The 20,175-nt window shown below is 37.8% G+C and overlaps 2 protein-coding genes across 2 annotated transcripts in view; both read left to right on the forward strand.

The window, feature by feature from the left end:
• The window catches only part of LOC127444340 (pyridoxal kinase-like), a 30,856-nt gene extending 19,573 nt beyond the window's left edge, over window positions 1-11,283 (forward strand). Inside the window, exons 5-11 of the mRNA XM_051703640.1 lie at window positions 2,843-2,877; window positions 3,044-3,129; window positions 3,406-3,451; window positions 3,766-3,877; window positions 4,106-4,242; window positions 4,507-4,573; window positions 9,980-11,283. Of these exons, the coding sequence (XP_051559600.1) occupies window positions 2,843-2,877; window positions 3,044-3,129; window positions 3,406-3,451; window positions 3,766-3,877; window positions 4,106-4,242; window positions 4,507-4,573; window positions 9,980-10,092 (596 nt within the window). The 3' untranslated portion in view covers window positions 10,093-11,283. The remainder of the gene's footprint in view (window positions 1-2,842; window positions 2,878-3,043; window positions 3,130-3,405; window positions 3,452-3,765; window positions 3,878-4,105; window positions 4,243-4,506; window positions 4,574-9,979) is intronic.
• A 5,272-nt stretch (window positions 11,284-16,555) lies between these two features.
• LOC127444040 (1-acyl-sn-glycerol-3-phosphate acyltransferase gamma-like) overlaps window positions 16,556-20,175 on the forward strand; it is a 32,577-nt gene continuing 28,957 nt past the window's right edge. Inside the window, exon 1 of the mRNA XM_051703179.1 lies at window positions 16,556-16,753. The gene's annotated coding sequence lies outside the window, so the exon portion shown is untranslated. The remainder of the gene's footprint in view (window positions 16,754-20,175) is intronic.

Here is a 20,175-nt window from a genome sequence, read left to right on the forward strand (position 1 = left end):
GAAAAGAGGACTTTGGACCACTGGGCAACAGTCCAGTTCTTCTTCTCCTTAGCCCAGGTAAGACACCTCTGATGTTGTCTGTGGTTCAGGAGTGGCTTAACAAGAGGAATACGACAACTGTAGCCAAATTCCTTGACATGTCTGTGTGTGGTGGCTCTTGATGCCTTGACCCCAGCCTCAGTCCATTCCTTGTGAAGTTCACCCAAATTCTTGAATCGATTTTGCTTGACAATCATAAGGCTGTGGTTCTCTCAGTTGGTTGTGCATCTTTTTCTTCCACACTTTTTCCTTCCACTCAACTTTCTGTTAACAAGCTTGGATACAGCACTCTGTGAACAGCCAGCTTCTTTGGCAATGAATGTTTGTGGCTTACCCTCCTTGTGAAGGGTGTCAATGATTGTCTTCTGGACAACTGTCAGATCAGCAGTCTTCCCCATGATTGTGTAGCCTAGTGAACCAAACTGAGAGACCATTTTGAAGGCTCAGGAAACCTTTGCAGGTGTTTTGAGTTGATTAGCTGATTGGCATGTCACCATATTCTAATTTTTTGAGATAGTGAATTGGTGGGTTTTTGTTAAATGTGAGCCAAAATCATCACAATTAAAAGAACCAAAGACTTAAACTACTTCAGTCTGTGTGCATTGAATTTATTTAATACACGAGTTTCACAATTTGAGTTGAATTACTGAAATGAATGAACTTTTCCACGACATTCTAATTTATTGAGATGCACCTGTAGTGTATATATATATATATATATACACAAGGCAGTAGTTCTTTATTTGTGGCTGGTTAGTTTAATAAACACTGTATAAGGCTAATTCAATTTTGAAATATTAAAACTGACTACTTTAAGGGATTGCCTTGTTTATTTGTTTAAACTTGTCTAATAAAGTACATAAGGTTGTACTTTAATCATGGATTTTATTTTTATACAGTAAAGCCCTTTATTATATTTTGCATTTGCCCATATGAAAATGTACCATATTTTTTTATAGTTTAAACAGTGGGATTTATTTGTAACAAGACTAAGGTAACCTCAAGTAAAACCAAGCATGGATCTTCACTACCATGATAAAATGTAACATGATTTCTATAAAACAAACTTTGACATTTTGTGAAGAAAAACAGCATCCTAAACACATTTAAAACTATAAATACAAAATATAAACATTTATAAACTGCCATAGTTGTAAAAAAAAAAAAAAAAAAGAATGATATTCCCTCACTCCCCTAATGTAGCCTTTTATAAATTTAATAGAGCTATAGTAGTAATATCATATTTAGAATTAATATATTTCTGCCTAAAATACTAGTCAATACAGTTATTGTTACTATAGTAAATTCATGATAAAGGTGGTGATGTGTGAAAGGTCTGTTAATTTATGTCTGTGCATGTCTGTGTTTTATCAGCGTCAATGCTGTTTTGTCAGGCCGTTTAATGTTGTTTAAAACCGAAAGGTTTGCACTAGATAGTTCTGTGCCGAATTCAAATGTTTCCATGACTCACGCCGTGCTTCTCACTGGTCCTCGCAGCACTGTAATGATTATACTGCGAGGTTAAAAGCTCGAGACCAGTCCGTGAGATGCGCGAACGCACCTGTTCTGCGCTCGCGCTGCTTTATCCATTGATCCGTGTAGCGAATATCTCTGTTTCATTCCACTTTTGATGTGTTTGCCATTTGATGTTGCTTAACAGAAACCGGCAGCGCATAAACAGAGAGAGAGAGAGGGAGAGTTTGCCAACTCTGTAGTCGCACTGGCGGAAAAATGACTTGTGTGTTCCACGAGTCTATGATTTCAAGTCCAAGTCAAGTCTCAAGCCAACTGTCGAGTCGCAAGTCAATTTTGTTTTGTGAATTATTTGTGACTCGAGTCCGAGCGCAGACTCGGGTTTCCATCTCTGGTGTGTACATATTAAATAATGCACATTAAGATAAAACACCAAGCAGGCCCATGTTCTTTAAAATTAGGTATCAGCCCATTAAATATATTTTCTGAAGAGGAAAGAATGTGTTTACTGCTTCTATATATTATTTATTTACTGCATATTTGTTGAGTTTTCGTGCACGAGTAAAAGAGCACAGCACCTCTGTTTGCCGTTGATTAGCGCCACCAATGGCCTGGATTGTGCAGCAGCAAGGACTCTGGAAAAATGACAAAAAGCTCTTATCTCACTGGTCAGTCAGTTTTCATTGCAGTCCGTAAAAAAAAAAAAAAAAACTTCAGATTGTCAGCGGGCAATTTTCCAGTGTGAATGGTGGGAATACATGGGAATCCATTGTTTACTAGTCAAAGGCTCGTTCCGAACTAACATTCATACTGAAAATTCGGTCTTGGTGTAAATAGGCCTTTACTGCATGCAGCTGTTTTCTTTAGAAAATGAGGGATGAGTCGAAAGTATTTTTTGTGGTAATCAACATTATGCCACAAACACAGTCAGTAGAGTTTAACTTGTATTAAACCAGAAACACTCCTTGTAAGAATAAATATCAATGAATTAATGTAAAGTCTCAAAGCAGTGCTGCTCTGCTCTTTTCATTCTCAAAAGTTTGAACAAAACATCTAAATCTTTTTGCAGATTTGCAAAACATTCTATTGTCTGCTCTCTTCACACTTTTGCCTCTCTCTTGTGTTTTCATCTCCACTCATAATGTGATGTTCAGCCATCTCTGTTTTGAGTGTGTTTTAGAAGTGAGTTGTAGCTCTTGACCCCCTTTCCACCCCTTTACCCTTCCCATCGTTTCTCGCCCATTTGAACGATTGGTGCTGAACTAGGGTGGTTTCGTGACTCTAAACTTATTGTAAAGTATAACCTGATTTTCTCTGTTTTTCTTTCAAGTTTGTGACCCTGTCCTAGGTGACCATGGTTCAATGGTAAGCTTTCCTGAAAACTTTGTAGTCTTCTCTTTTAAATCTCTTTCCCTCTGTCTCAAAGCATTTCATGATAAAATATTTGTGATGTGGACAATTTAGAATTTGCAACAAGATGACATTTAAATTTCATTGCACTGTGTTATCCAGCTCTTTTTTTTTTTTTCAGTATGTTCCTCAGAATCTACATCCCGTGTACAAGAATAAAGTGGTACCAGTAGCTGATATTATCACACCAAACCAGTTTGAGGCTGAGTGAGTAGAATATATTTACTCTGCTACGTTGTGTGTGTGTGTGTGTGTGTGTGTGTGTGTTATCTTGAGTGTGTGATTTGGATGATTCATTGCTGCAAACATCAAACCTGTAACCCCTCAGTGTCGCAGTAAGATTGCTGATGAAACAGTGGTTATTTAGTGGCCTCTGCTGGTCAGTTTTGGCTTTACACTGACATTTAGTCACTCGCTGCTGCTGCTCAAATCACACTGGTGGAGAATCATCTCTTCTAACAATGTCCAAATTAATTTTTTCAGGTTGTTGACGGGTAAGAATATCAGCACAGAGAAAGATGCTGTTGAGGTGAGTTTTGGTACACACAAAGACAAGAAACGCCTTTGCAGAATGCTGACTTACAAACAAGTAGGGCAGCAGTATTGGATGCAAATGACCTGCAAAAAAATCTTTGGATTTCTTTAGGCTTCGGCTATAATTTTCTTTTTGTTATGTGCATTTGGACCCTTTGGAGTTATCTACAGTATCTTCTTAAAAACTATTGTAAATTTGGAGACAATAAAGCACAACCATCATCAAAAAGCTATTTCAAGCAAACTCAGGCATATGCTGCTGGTTATGTTAACTGGCCTCAGTGAAGGTCTCTGTGTTTGTGTGTTCAGGTGATGGACCTGCTGCATAAGATGGGTCCAGACACTGTGGTCATCACCAGCTCTGATCTGCCCTCGCGTCTTGGAGACAGATTCCTTGTGTCTCTTGGCAGTCAGCGCATTTGTAAGTATGTGTGTGTACTTCCTGTGAAACTCAAAATTTCTCTGTCAAATGCAAAGCTGTCAAACTGCTGAAGAGTGCAAGATAACATCACTGCATGTAGAATTGTCAGATAAGCTGAAATATTTGAGTTGTACTACTTTGAACCGCCTCTGTTGACATTATATGGTAGTCAAAGAATCTGAACAGGAATAAATTATTTATTTTGTGCATGTGTACATAATATTTCAGTGATGCCAGATGGAACAAGGACGACCCAGCGGATCCGAATAGAGGTGCCAAAAGTAGACGCAGTGTTTGTGGGGACCGGTGATCTATTTGCTGCTATGCTGCTGGCCTGGACTCATCATTACCCAACAGACCTGAAAGTACACCATATATTGCATCATCATTATGTTATAAATGCATCACAGTAATCATGTTAATATCATTATTTTTTATATGGTATTTTATTAGTCAGAGACTAGGAGTATCAGTCTGATTTTAGTGTTAATTATACTTTAAGACTTTAATATGCTCAAATAATTAAACTAATCAAGTGCAGTATGTAGACTGAGGAGTTCAAATCCTAAAATACTTGATTGTCTGCTATCTCTTTACATCTTTTTCCTTTTGTTTCCTTGTTGTTTCAGACGGCATGTGAGAAGACTTTTTCAGTTATGCACCATGTTATCCAGAGGACTATCTCTTATGCCCATGGTAACACATCAGCTAAAAGCTGTTTTTTGTGTGTATGCTTCTATATATAGAGTGGATTTAGAGAAATTAGCCCACTTTTTTAAGATGTTCCCGAAGATAAAAGTGGTCCAATTTACCTAAATTCACAAATACAGTGCCCCAAAAAGGATTTGGATATTTAACACCTTAAAATGACGGGGCTAGAAGTTTGTAATTAGTTTACATTTAAAATGTAAAAGTTCCTGGCTACAAAATAAAATCACATATAAAACCGTTTGAAAGCTTAGAATCTGAACTTTTTACAGAACTCGACACTTTTGCATTTATGTTACATAAAACAACAATATAAGACCTGAAAACCCATGCATCACAAATGAGCACCACTCTGTGGTAATGATGTAGAAATATGAATATTAATCCTTTAAGCTCGGATTGACTTGCTGGCGGACCCGCAGAGAAAAAATTATTATCAAAATATTAATAACTACAGCCTTTCTTTGAATCTCCGCTCTCTCCCTAACAAAACGGACAAACTACATTTCCTCACCCACACAAACAAGGACTTTTCAACCTCTGCTGCCTTGTGCTTCACAGAAACCTGGCTGAGTGAAGCCATTCCGGACAGCATGTTACATCTGCCGGGCTTTCAGCTGTTCAGAGCGGATCGCATCGCGGAGTTAATAGGGAAAACGAGAGGCGGTGGAACATGCTTTTACATCAATGAAAGTTGGTGTATAGATGTAACAACATTAAAGATGATGTGCTGTCCTAATTTGGAAGCGCTCTTTATTAACTGTAAGCCTTTCTACTCGCTGCAGGAGTTTTCCTCGTTTATTCTGGTGAGTGTGTATATCGCTCCAAACGCGTGTGTGAACACAGCTCTGCAACAGCTGACTGATCAAATCACAGACATGGAACAACAATACCCAGACTCACTTATTATTATTCTTGGGGATTTTTAACAAAGCAAACCTCACATGTGAACTGTCCAAATACAAACAGCACATTACATGCCCAACCAGAGACAGAAATATACTGGATCACTGCTACACAACAATAAAGGATGCATATCGCTCTGTCCCTAGAGCAGCTTTGGGACTATCTGTTCACTGTTTGGTTCATCTTCTTCCAACCTACAGACAGAAATTAAAATCTGCTAAGCCTGTAGTAAGGACTGTAAAGAGATGGACCAACGAAGCAGAGCTGGAACCACAAGCCAGCTTTGACTGCACTGGTTGGAGTGTTTTTGAGGCTTGAGCTCACAGATACTGTAACATCATATATCAGTTTCTGTGAGGATATGTGCATTCCTACTAGGACTTATTTAACATTTAACAATGACAAACCATGGTTTACAGCGGAACTCAGGCAGCTTCGTCAGGTCAAAGAGGATGCTTACAGAGTTGGGGATAAAGTCTTGTACAATCAGGCCAGGAACACACTGAATAGGGGAATCAGAGTAGATAAAAGAAGATACTCTGAGAAGCTGAAAAACAAGTTTTCAGCTAACGACCCTGCATCAGTGTGGAGTGGCGTGAAACAACTTACGAATTACAGGACTCCTACCCTCAACCCTGTGGTGCACCAACAACTGGCTAACGACCTGAATGTGTTCTACTGTAGATTTAAAAGGCCCAGTCTCACACCCCACACCCACTCTGACCTTCACTTCACACAAACAACAACACCTCCTGCAACCCCCCTCCTCCCCCCTCCTGCTACTCAACCTGCACTTAAGATCTGTGAAGATGATGTGAGCCATGTCTTTCGAAAACAAAGGATAAGGAAAGCACAGGGCCAGATGGCGTTTCACCTGCATGTCTTAGATCCTGTGCTAACCAGCTGGCCCCCATCTTCACACAGATCTTCAATAGATCACTAGAGCAGTGTGAAGTCCCATGCTGCTTCAAACGTTCCACTATCATCCCCATCCCAAAAAAACCAAAATTCACAGGACTTAATGACTACAGACCTGTTGCCCTGACATCTGTGGTCATGAAGTCATTTGAGAGACTGGAGTTGGCCCACCTGAAGGACATCACTGGACCCTTTCTAGATCCCCTTCAATTTGCTTATCGAGCAAACAGGTCTGTGGATGATGCAGTCAACATGGGATTGCATCATATCCTGCAAAATCTGGACAGACCAGGGACATATGCAAGGATCCTTTTTGTGGACTTCAGTTTGGCTTTCAACACCATCATCCCAGCTGTTCTCCGGACTAAATTACACCAACTATCTGTTCCCATGTCTATCTGTCAGTGGATTACCAGCTTTCTGACAGACAGGCAGCAGCTTGTGAGACAGGGGAAATTCACTTCCAGCACCTGTACAATCAGCACTGGTGCCTCCCAGGGATATGTGTTCTCCCCACTACTCTTCTCCCTCTACACCAACAACTGCATCGCCAAGGACCCCTCTGTCAAGCTTCTGAAGTTTGCAGACGACACCACTGTCATCGGCCTCATCCGAGATGACGATGAGTCTGTATACAGAAGGGAGGTTAAACAGCTGGCTGTCTGGTGCAGTCAAAACAACCTTGAGCTGAACACACTCAAAATGGTGGAAATTATTGTGGACTTTAGGAGGAATCCCCAACACTGACCCCTTTCACCATTCTAAACAGCACTGTGGCAGCAGTGAAGTCATTCAGGTTCCTGGGCACTACCATCTCACAGGACCTGAAGTGGGAGACCCACATTGACTTCATTGTGAATAAGGCCCAGCAGAGGTTGTACTTCCTTCGCCAGTTGAGGAAGTTCAACCCGCCACAGGCGCTGCTGATACAGTTCTAATCAGCGGTCATTGAGTCTGTCCTCTGCACTTCAATAACTGTCTGGTTTGGTTCAGCTACGAAATCAGACATCAGAAGACTACAAAGGACAGTTCGGACTGCTGAGAGGATTATTGGTTGCCCCCTGCCCTCCCTCCAAGAACTATACACTTCCAGAGTGAGAAAAAAGGCTGGAAAAATCACTCTGGACCCCACTCACCCTGCCCACTACCTTTTTGAACTGTTGCCTTCAGGCCGACGCTTCAGAGCTCTGAGCACCAGAACCGTCAGGCACAGGAACAGTTTTTTTCCCCCAGGCTTTCCATCTCATGAACAGTTAAAACTGCCCCTTTGAGCAATAATTAATGTGTAATACACAGCTTAGTCTTTTTATATTATCCAACACATCCTACCACTTTTAAATGTCTTGTTGCTGTTTTTTGTATTGTTGTGTACTGGAAGCTCCTGTCACCAAGTCAAATTCCTTGTATGTGGAAGCATACTTGGCAATAAAGCTCATTCTGATTCTGATTCTGATTCATAACCAACAAAAAATAGGTATCATTTTAAAGCTAAGACGCTGTACTTTACAATGCATGTAGGCATTATGACCAAAACTGAGAAAAGAGCTTTTTTGAAATTTGCAGACAAATCAGAAGTGTTCCGTTTTGATAATTTATTAGTAATTATGCATTTTACTTATTATTGTAATCGGCAAAAACATCAAACTGATCAAATAGCCATTTGTCATATGTTGTTGGAAAGCTCTCGAAGAGTAGAATACAACCAGACTATTTGTTTTACTCGCAGACAAAAATATAGCGAGGTACATGTCTTTTGGCATACATGTTACATGTAAACAGTTGTTGCTTATCAGCCGTGTTTTTGCTTATAACTTCACGAACATAAACAGAACATAAAATATCACATACCATTACTTCGAGGAAGGGATTCCCATTAAAACAAGCCCACAAACAATGTAATCGGATGCAAAGATCATTAAATACTCCACACGAAGCACAAAGCACATAATGTACTATCTGGCTAAAAGCACGGTAGCTTTCCTGGATCAGATGACTTAATTGGAAATGTTGTACGTTTTCCAGTGTCATAAAACACTAACTCAATTATATTAGGATTCAGATCACTGCAACCAGAGGTGGAAGTCTCCAAATGTCGGCAGAGAGGATCTTTTACTCTAATTACATAAGGCTTTTCTTTTTTCTTTTTAATTATAAACAGCATTATAAACAACACCTGTACTCTCTTTGCTACTGTAGAGAGCAAACTAACTAACCCCCCAACACAGCTTCCCTGTGAAATGCTCTCTGACAGCAGATGCAACGAGTTTGCATCATTTTTCATGAAGAAGATCATTTATATTAGAATGGCGATCAGCTCGTCCTCATGTTGCGCTGAGGTTAAACAGCACCCACTACAAAATCTTCAGAAATTAGTCAATGTCTGATTTTGAGGCAATTGATGGCAAAACCGTGTAAGAAATAGTACAGCATCTTAAACCGTCAACCTGTTGTCTTTGACACACTCCCCACATAATTTCAAAAATGTGTTTAACTGTCTCCTCATGTCTTTACACTGCCTTCCAGTTACATTTACAATTGATTTTAAAGTACTATTACTCGTTTATAAATCACTCAATGGTGTAGGACATAAATATGTTTTAGATATGCTTGTTGAATATAAACCTAACAGACCTCTCAGATCATTAGGATCACATCAGTTTGAAATGACAAGGGTTCACTCAAAAAAAGGTGAGACAGCATTTAGCTATTATGCCACCCGCAGCTGGAACCAGCTTCCAGAAGAGGTCAGATGTGCTCCAACAGTAGCCATATACAAGTCCTGACTGAAAACACATCTTTTTAGCTGTGCATTTATTCACTGAGCACTGTGATGCACTTACCGATTGCACTGCATCATTTTATTTCTGTATTTTTCTTTATTCATTTTAACTTTTTTTAATTAATTTTATATTTTATTATTTCTTGTTCTTAAATGGTTTTAACATTTATTTTATCTTGTATTTTCTTTTATCTTTTTTTATGTAAAGCACTTTGAATTGCCTTTGTTTGTTTGAAATGTGCTATATAAATACACTTTTTGCTAGGACATAGAGCAAACAGAGCCTGAATCACAAACTTTCAAAGACAAGATAAAAATTAAATTAAAAAAATTGTTCATCTTTTTTTGCAATTAGTCTATTGTATATGTGTAAGGTGAGTTTAAATTTGGGCTTGAAAAATTCCAGGTGGCAACCAAAAAATTTTATGTGGTGAACTAAACCTGTGGTTACCCTGCTGTGACACCTGCGTGACTTCACAAATCCATTAAAATCATTGATACCAGCTAGTTAAAAGTCATTGCAAAAATGGCTCAGAAAAGGGAAGTTAGTTCTGAGTAAAGCTCTAGTGTCATTTGTTTGTAGATGCCACTTAGTTTGATATTTTGTTCTCTAATCCAATTAAATTCATACATTTTAAGTGTAATTTAATCATCCAAATACTTTTTGGGGCAGCTGTATGGGTGTATATGTAAACAAGACAGAGCGTGAATATTTCACTTGTATTATTTGATTGAATAACTTTCTTCACTGGCTCGCTCGCTCTCTCTCTCTCTCGTTCTTATACTCTCAGAGATGGCAGCCCCTGGTAGAAGACCCAGCCCGGCCCAGCTGGAGTTACGGATGGTCCAGAGTAAAGCAGACATAGAGGATCCAGCCATAGTGATGGAGGCCACCGTTCTATAGAGCCGCTGCCACATCTCATCCACACATCATCCTCCGCTCACAGCTGCACAATGTATAGATGTCGTACATTTTGATATGTAATGTGACATTGCCTTAGAATCTCAACCAGAGCAAAACAGTACCATTTCAAGAGATTCAACAGGGTACAGCCAAACAAGCCAGAGGGCGAGAGTGATTAAAACAGAGAAAAAAGAGAAGGGGAGAATTGAATGCGAGAGATCATCAGCCTCTCTCGTTCACTCTTTTTATCCATTATTACCATTTCTCTCTCTGTCTTTCTTCTGAAGCTCCTCAAGAACTCCTGTTCGTCCTGCACATAAAGCCCAGTCACTGACATTTCCAAACCAGGTCAGTTATGTACCTTAACTGCCATTGTTCTAGTGAGGACCAAATAAAAAAATTATTGACGTCAATATGGGTTAACTCTTTGCATTTCCACTCCTGTACTATTGAGTGAGAGGAGCAACGATTGTTGAGCGTTTTTGAACACAAAAATCAAGAATTCTCTTGATAAGATACCTGTACCTACCTTGAAAAGATGTTGTATGGCCAAACTCCAAAATAAGCAAGTTCGTTGTTAGGTGTGTATTACAGACCCAAAGCACTAAATTGTGTGAAAGAGTCCAACATGTTTCTGAATTCTGTGTATTTTATTGTTTTGTGACTATTTTCTCCCACAAAAGGGAGATTTTATTGAAGAGATGCGCTGCTGTATTGTGTGACTTTTATGTTTTTGGTGAGAAGATGTACTGTAATAATATTTAGGCCTTGCTCATGTTTATGATTTAATTCTCTTTCCATTGAATTCATTTTACATTGAGCATTTATAAATGCGGAACTTCTAGCATTTCACCTTGTCATTTTTGTTTGTCAGCGTAATTATTAACATTGTCATCTCATTTCCTTTGAACTGATTGTATTTGCATCAATAATCTACTTGTTTGTACAGGCAGAAAAGACTTTAAAAAGTAGTTTTAACTTTTTATTTGACAGTATTTTCATATCTTATAAGAAAAGACTTGTAAGAAGTCTGTTAGTGGAATACTTCTTAAAAATGCCTTGAGGAAAATAGCTCTGTATATGTGCTAGTCTGGTGACCTGCAACAAATTCTCTCCCTGTGTTGGAGAACATGGTGCTTATGGTTACAATGTTGTGAAAGAAAATAAAAGGCAGATGAGCTGTATATTTAATCAGACTTTTTCTCCTTTGTTTATTCAATGAGGAGATTCAGCTTTTCTACATTACAATCTGATTAAAATCATCCATGTGTTCATTCGCTGATAATTTCTTACGTTTTATGTGTTCACTCCTGATTCATTCTGGGTGAATCTCACAACATGTCCACATCACATTTCAGCCCATATTTAAAATGAAAAAAATATGTACTTTGTATTTAGCATAAAGAAAATTAAGTCAATTTTAGGACCATTAAAGGAATATTCTGGGTTCAATACAAGTTAAGCTCAATCGACAGCATTTATGGCATAATGTTTATTACCACAACATTTTACTTCGTCCCTCCTTTTTAAAAAAAAATAAAGCAAAAATCTGGGTTACAGTGAAGCACTACAATGGAAGTTAATGGGGCCAATCTCTGTTTCAAAAGTAGCCACAAGATGTGTTAACATGATTCTAGTGAAAAAATCACTTACTTTTCTGTGTAAAGTTATATCCAATTTTACAACTTAGTTGCCTTGATAACGTAACACCGTAAACCTCTTAAACCCTAAAACGACTGTAAAAACAACGATTTAAACAACTTTACAGCTCAAATAATACACAATTTTTAACAGAAGAATTCATGTAAGTGCTTTTATAAAATGATAAGCTTCACATTTCTGCTTTTAAACAAACCCCCCCCCCCAAAAACATTTTTTTGACCCATTCACTTCCATTGTAAGTGCCTCACTGTAATTTTTGTTTTTTAAAGAAAAGGAGGGATGAGTCCAAAATATTTTTTGTGGTAATCAACGTTATGCTACAAATGCTGTCGATTGAGCTTAAAGAGACCCTCATGCCATCCCAGATATGCTGAACACAAACACAGATTTTTAGAAGAATATTTCAGCTCTGTAGGTTCATACAGTGCAAGTGAATGGTGGCCAGAACTTTGATGGTCCAAAAAGCACATAAAGGCAGCTTAAAAGTAATCCATGTGACTCCAGTAATTAAATGCATACCTTCAGAAGCGATATGACAAGTGTGGGTGAGAAACAGATCAATATTTAAGTCATTTTTTACTATAAATCTCCACTTTCACTTCAAAATTCTTCTTTTGTTTTTGGCGATTCACATTCTTCGTACATATCGCCACCTACTGGGCAGGGAGGAGAATTTCTTGTAAAAAAGAACTTCAATATTGATATTTTTCTCACCCACACCTATCATATTGGTTCTGAAGACATGGATTTAACCACTGGAGTCTTATGGATTCATTTTATGCTACCTTTATTTGCTTTTTGGAGCTTCAAAGTTTTGGCCACCATTCACTTGCATTGTATGGACCTACAGAGCTGAAATATTCTTCTAAAACTCTTCATTTGTGTTCAGCAGAAGAAAGAAAGTTTTACATCTGGGATGGCATGAGGGTGCGTAAATGATGAGAGAATGTTCAACTTGTATTGAACCTGGAATACTCCTTTAAGATTTTATTTTCATTGCGACTTCGTTATCATGAGAAATAATTGAAAACCGGAGAATAATACGATGATTTTAAATCTCTTATAAATGTAGGTTTATTGTGTTGTCAGGTTTTTGGAAGTTATCAGTGAACTGGTGTGCATGTAAACACACTCATTTTATTTTATTTTATTATTTGAATAAGTATAAATTAAAGGCTGGAAAACAAATACTACCATTATGTATAACTACTTAATAATTTGAATAATATATGAATATTGTTCTTGTATTAAAGTAATTAAGTTTTATACAATGCGGTAATGAGAATTTAAGGTGCGAAATATGCGTAATTGTCGTGAAAATGTCACAATGCAAAAAAAAAAACAAAAAAAACAAAATATATATATATATATATATATATGAATGGTCCTAAAATAGGTTTCATTTACTTTAAGCAAATAACAGTCTTTCATCTCTTTCTTTTGATTTTTGAGTGAAATATGACCCAGCCATGTGATCTTGAGAAGTTTCATGAAATTCACCCTTCATATTTGGAAATAGCACTTACATCTTATTTTCTTCAGCAAAAAAAAAAAAAAAAAGATGGCCATGTGCAGGACTAATCAGGGGTCGGCATTGCTCTGAGGGGCACGTGCTTCAGCTTTCTATGAGTTACTGAGCTATTATCGAACTTCTTATGTGTATTTGTACATTGTAAGTGTACGTATGTGTGTGTACTATATGTGTGAATGACAAAGGATGGTTCTGTTGTAAGTGTGAGAGTATTTGTGTTCTTTGAAGGAATATGAGGGTGTAAAAGGATCAACTGGGGGGAGGGGAGATCAAATAAGGTAAAAATCTAGTTTTTGTGAATACTGACAATGAGGTGGCATACAGTTGATAACGATATCAGTGATGATATCACTGTCTCTGAGTCAACTGTGCTGGTACCATTTGTTTTTGGCATTGGCCCAAGATGCCACTTCTGCCTGAAGATGCCTTGGGGAGCAATTGACCTTATTATAGTAGCAACACTTGATTTTGTCTGGAAGCCCATGTTATCTAGTGTATAAAAAGAGGTCAAGTGTACTATGTGTGAAAGGGATAGTTCACCTAAAAATGAAAACTCTGTCATCATTTACACATCCTCAGGTCTTTCATGGTCTGTGAAAGATACAAAAGGAGATATTTACTGTAGAGCAGAATGTCCAAGCTGCTCTTTTCCATACAATGAAAGTGAATGGTGACCACTGCTGCCAAATAAGATGTTCCTCACACAAAGCTATCATATGACTTCAGAAGTCGCAGGGCATACTGTAGTACAACTCCTTGTCGCCATTAACTTTCATAACATGGTTAGAGAGCAGTGTGAACATTCCTTAAAACTTCTCCTTTTTTGTTCCATGGAAGAAAGAAAGTCATATGAGGGTTGGAATGACATGACAGAATTTTCATTTTGGGGTAAACTATTCCTTTAAAGTAGAATTTGTTGAGCATATTCACAGACCAGCCACTGCCATTGTGCGATTAAAGGAAATGTTTTTTAGAAAAGTGTGGGGAAGTGTAACGGAAGTTTGATAAGACCAGGGTGGTTTGACGTAAGAAACTCTGTCAGATCCTGATTAAAACAAAAAAGTTGCATTTCGCTCTCTTAGTGGGCAGCCAAATATTTTGACTGTTATCACAGTGATGTATATTGCATTCCCTGAGGGAAGTGCTGTGAAGAAATTCTGGGGAGAACTACAACATTTTTGTTTGTTCTGTATACATAAAGTATGTAAAATATAGAGTGGTCTGTGGACATTGTGTGTTGTAAGACTGTGGATTAAAGATGAGCAAATGACGCTGAGCTCATTCTAGTGGACTGGAGCTTATATTGTCTAGGACAAAACTTTCCACTACCATTATTTAGGCCATTAACAGAGTTAGACGAGATCGTTAGTACATTAGGTTCATTATTGCTGTTCTTTTTTTGATCTGATGGGTGTAAATAATATGTCATTACTCCATATGACCTCTTGTTGTATTGCTTGGACCTAAACCCCCACCAAAACCAATCTGATCTCCTGTAGTTCATTACTCAAATCTGTATTTTTAGCTGCCTTTCATTGCAAGGCACAGAACTGGCTTTGTCTTACAGTATGTACAATACACATTTAGACAGCATATCAGCATAAATAGTTCTCAAAACATACAATAATTCTTCACAATAGTTGCAACTTCCATTTCGCCAACTCTTGAAATTAGTGTAGGTTCATTTTTTTTATTTTTTTTTTTGGTAAAATTTTGTGGAGCACAGACTTATGAGGTACAATACAGAATGGATTCTGTGCTTGATGAAGTGTGAAATGGAATAACAAAGGACCTCTTGAAAATTATGGAATTTGACAGAAATTATTCATTGTGTGAATCATTATTACCATCAGTAAAATGAGTTTTTCACAGTGAATCACTGTGCTCACTGTAATGTACTTTGTTACTCAACAGTAATAGACAAATTTGTGGCAAGAGTACATGAGAATACACTTGGAAAATGTGTCCTCTCAAAAGTACATACAGCCCTAAATATGAATTTCAGTGACATCATAATGTTCAATGATATGTTGCCAGAGTAATAATTAGAGGCACCATTTTATTCCTTTGTAAATATGTCTAATAGTGACACGTCAGTGCTTCATAATTCATTTAAGTTTCATCTCTGTTGACATAGTTGCTATCAGAAATCTTTTTTGTTTATTTGTTTTCTTTTTACGTTCTAAATGGGGTCAGAAATACAATACGAAGTAAATGTTTGTTAAAGTTTTTAGTGCTTTGTTTTCATATTTGGAATATTTTATAATATGTAACAATAAAGATTGCAGTGTACAAATCCACATTTATAATGTATGTATGTTATAATGCAATAAAAAAAACTAACTTATATTAAACACTGTACATTTGTTTGTGTGTGTGTGTGTGTGTGTGTGTGTGTGTGTGTGTATGTGTGTGTGTGTGTGTGTGTGTGTGTGTATGTATGTGTAATTACATTATTATTATTATTATTTGTAGATAAACATACATTGCCTATTTCTTTACAAAAATACAATTTATTTTTATTTTATTTAGTTATTTTTTATGGATGAGAATGACTGCATAAAGGAAAATTTGCTATTAAGTATAAAAAAGCTACTTTGAAAAAGATCGAATATCAGATAGCTTTGCTTTATTTAGCATTTTTGGTTTCTACATAAAACCCCACTGAAAAAAATATATCTTTGGCTGAACTTGATTCAATCATGGACAGTGGTTCCACATGTATAAAATTACTATGTAATCTCAACACAAACACTTTATGTGGAAGGAACCTGGCTGAATTGGGTAAACCCAACAAACTTAGGAATGTAAATGTAACTTAAATACATTTATTTAGGTTCTGTATGTACTTAATAGTGAAAATGAACGTTAGCATGCTAAATAGATGCTGGTTGAAAGCACTCATATTCATAGTTTTGACGATTTAACTATTATTCTAGAAAGTGGACAGTAATAATGAAGAATGAGTCTTCATCTTTGGATTTTCTGTACTTAACCAAATAATCATTCAAAAAATATTGTAATTTATTTTATTTGAAACATTATTCACATTTTAGTAAACTCTGTTATTGTCTGGTGATTCTACATCACTTGACATAAGTTAGGTTAACCAGGAAAAATTACGAGTCTAAAACAATCCCAAATGTATTTAATTTAGCTCCAGACTGACTTAAGGTCAGCGTCTTACAGCAGACTGATGAAGCGGAGGGGAGGGGTGGAACTACAAAACGCCACTGTTTCCTGTCGAAAAGCGGTGGTAATCGGACAGGAAGTCCCATGGATCTAATGTGTGTTTATGCGTGTATGGATGGTGACATACGGACACAAAGAGTAGAGATCATCTGAGCAACACTCCAAAGGCTTTCACGCCAGTTTTCTACAATAATACTATTAAGACTATTGCATTGCATCTCATTCAACAGAAGAGTGCGGATTCTCCACGCAAATTCTCTGATGACATTAAAGCAGGTATTTAATGCACGCGCATGCAATGTAACTCGCTAAACATGATTAATAACCAATAACTGCTGTTATTAACATTGACAGGCATATGTCTGCATCCGGCGCCTGTTACTGTATTTTCGCCGTCTTTGCATTTGTATTTTTATGCTTTTTTGATGCAGGGTTTGTGCTCGCGTGCCAGCGCTCGTGCTGCAGTGGCCAGAGATGACTCTTCATACAGCCCCTTAAATAGCTTACTACTCACTAGTGCAAGCCAGTATGACAGCTGAGGGAACACCCGTTAAAGAGATGCATCTTCCTCGATTTGCATTATGTTGTAAGATTGGTATATGCAATTTGATTCAGCAATCGTTTGCATTTGCATGGCTTAGATGTATGTTAAAAATAATAGGTGTTTATGAATCGGTTGCCGTGTGTCATGCCCGACCTGCGCTCACGTCATTGTCGTGCGATTACCGGGGTTACTAAAGTTCAGATGCGATGCCAGGCTATTGTAGTCTTAAGTATTTAATGCACAATAATTACGATTAGTACATGTTTTAATATAGTGCTGGTGCATTTATAACTGTTCCTATTATAAAGGAATAATTATAATGATCTGTAATTTTTAAAAGGCTCTTTTACCATGTGTAATTATAGTGTTGTAGTATGTTAGGCTTTATTATGGTTTTTCCAAAATCCTTAAACAAATGCCAAAAATAAATGTAACTCCTTCTACATCTTTCAAGCTATGTCCACCAAACTCGGCACAGACCTTCAGGCTGTTCTAGAATTGTGTTCTTTATCTTTTATAACTGATCGCACATACGTTTTCTTTTTTTTCTGTAGCGAGCAATCAAAAATCCTGAAGACATACAGTGACTGATTATTCAAACAGGCCAAGACTATTCAAACTCCACCTGTATAAAAATAGTTCACAAGTAAACAAACTTACACAAGGCTATCTATTTATCTGGACATCTAGACATGTCATTTTTGTAAGCCATATGGCACACCTCTATTTGCTAATCCTCTTTTATTACAATTTGACCTCCACTGTTTTTACGTCCTTTGACAGCACCTGATTTTAGCCGTTTAATCAGCCAATAGTTTTTCAAATTGATTTATAGAGTGTTTAAAAAAAATCTTAGTCTTTACTATTATTTCTGCATCCCAGAATCAGTTTGTTTAACCAAAATCCCAGTTATAATCAGAAATGAAGATGAAGATTTGGTGCATAACTGGCACTTTTAAAGGGTCATGACATACATTAATTTTTAATAGTTTTAGTATCTTCCCTGAGGTCCACGGATAATGTTAGTGAAGTTTTTTTTGCACCAAAACAGTAATAATTTTGTAATATATGATAATTTTCCACCCTGTCTCTGGCCCTCTGTCTGAAACACTCAGTTTTGTCCTAAGCCCATCCTTAAAACGTAAACGTAAATGCCCACTGTTATGATTGGCTAACAGCATGCAGCCCCTCGAAATCAGCCATATATATGTTTTTTTTTTTATTGTTATTATTATTATTTTTTCTCCCCAATTTGGAATGACCAATTCCCAATGCGCTGTTCGCATTTCATATCATGAAGAAAATTGGCAATACACAGCTTTATTAATAAGAGAGAGTTTGTTCATGGTAAGAAGCACATAGGCTTCTGTGTGTGAGGATATACAAACAAAAATATTGTAATACTTCTAAAATAATGTCTGTAGCTGTGTAGTATGGAACTTTAGTTGAAACCGGCTGTTATTAGGTTTGAAAATTGATGATCATTGATCATCATGTGTGTGACCTATAATTTTTATATTATTGTTCTGTATTATTGTTTTCAGCAACTGAAGTACCTTATTTTGTTGTGGATGTCTCAATGTGGATACTGGATTTGCACTTTTCAGAGAGCTCAATAAAACTGAGCATTTGTTGCATAGGTTGCATTTGTGAGATAATAAATATAACTGATTGTGTAAAATAGTTACATTACATGCCCAACCAGAGACAGAAATATATTGGATCACTGCTACACAATAATAAAGGATGCATATCACTCTGTCCCTGGAGCAGCTTTGGGACTCTCTGATCACTGTCTGGTTCATCTTCTTCCAACCTACAGACAGAAATTAAAATCTGCTAAGCCTGTAGTAAGGACTGTAAAGAGATGGACCAACGAAGCAGAGCTGGAACTACAAGCCTGCTTTGACTGCACTAATTGGAGTGTTTTTGAAACTGTAGACACCAATCTGGACGAGCTCACAGATACTGTAACATCATATATCAGTTTCTGTGAGGATATGTGCATTCCTACTAGGACTTATTTAACATTTAACAATGACAAACCGTGGTTTACAGCAGAGCTCAGGCAGCTTCGTCAGGCCAAAGAGGATGCTTACAGAGTTGGGGATAAAGTCTTGTACAATCAGGCCAGGAACACACTGAATAAGGGAATCAGAGTGGATAAAAGAAGATACTGAGAAGCTGAAATACAAGTTTTCAGCTAATGACCCTGCATCAGTGTGGAATGACATGAAACAACTTACGAATTACAGGACTCCTACCCCCAACGCTGTGGTGGACCAACAACTGGCTGGCGACCTGAATGTGTTCTACTGTAGAATTGAAAGGCCCAATCTCACACCCCACATCCACTCTGACCTTCACTTCACACAAACACCAACACCTCCTGCAACCCCCCTCCTCCCCCCCTCCTGCTACTCAACCTGCACTTAAGATCTGCGAAGATGATGTGAGCCGTGTCTTTCGAAAACAAAGGATAAGGAAAGCACAGGGCCCAGATGGCGTTTCACCTGCATGTCTTAGATCCTGTGCTAACCAGCTGGCCCCCATCTTCACACAGATCTTCAATAGATCACTGGAGCAGTGTGAAGTCCCATGCTGCTTTAAACGTTCCACTATCATCCCCATCCCAAAGAAGCCAAAAATCACAGGACTTAATGACTACAGACCTGTCGCCCTGATGTCTGTGGTCATGAAGTCATTTGAGAGACTGGTGTTGGCCCACCTGAAGGACATCACTGGACCCTTTCTAGATCCCCTTCAGTTTGCTTATCGAGCAAACAGGTCTGTGGAGGATGCAGTCAACATAGGATTGCATCATATCCTGCAACATCTGGACAAACCAGGGACATATGCAAGGATCCTTTTTGTGGACTTCAGTTCGGCTTTCAACACCATCATCCCAGCTATTCTCCGGACTAAATTACACCAACTCTCTGTTCCCATGTCTATCTGTCAGTGGATTACCAGCTTTCTGACAGACAGGCAGCAGCTTGTGAGACAGGGGAAATTCAATTCCAGCACCTGTACAATCAGCACTGGTGCCCCCCAGGGATGTGTGCTCTCCCCACTACTCTTCTCCCTCTACACAACTGCATCGCCAAGGACCCCTCTGTCAAGCTCCTGAAGTTTGCAGATGACACCACTGTCA

This window comes from Myxocyprinus asiaticus, chromosome 7 (assembly GCF_019703515.2).
Source record: "Myxocyprinus asiaticus isolate MX2 ecotype Aquarium Trade chromosome 7, UBuf_Myxa_2, whole genome shotgun sequence".
NCBI lineage: Eukaryota > Metazoa > Chordata > Actinopteri > Cypriniformes > Catostomidae > Myxocyprinus > Myxocyprinus asiaticus.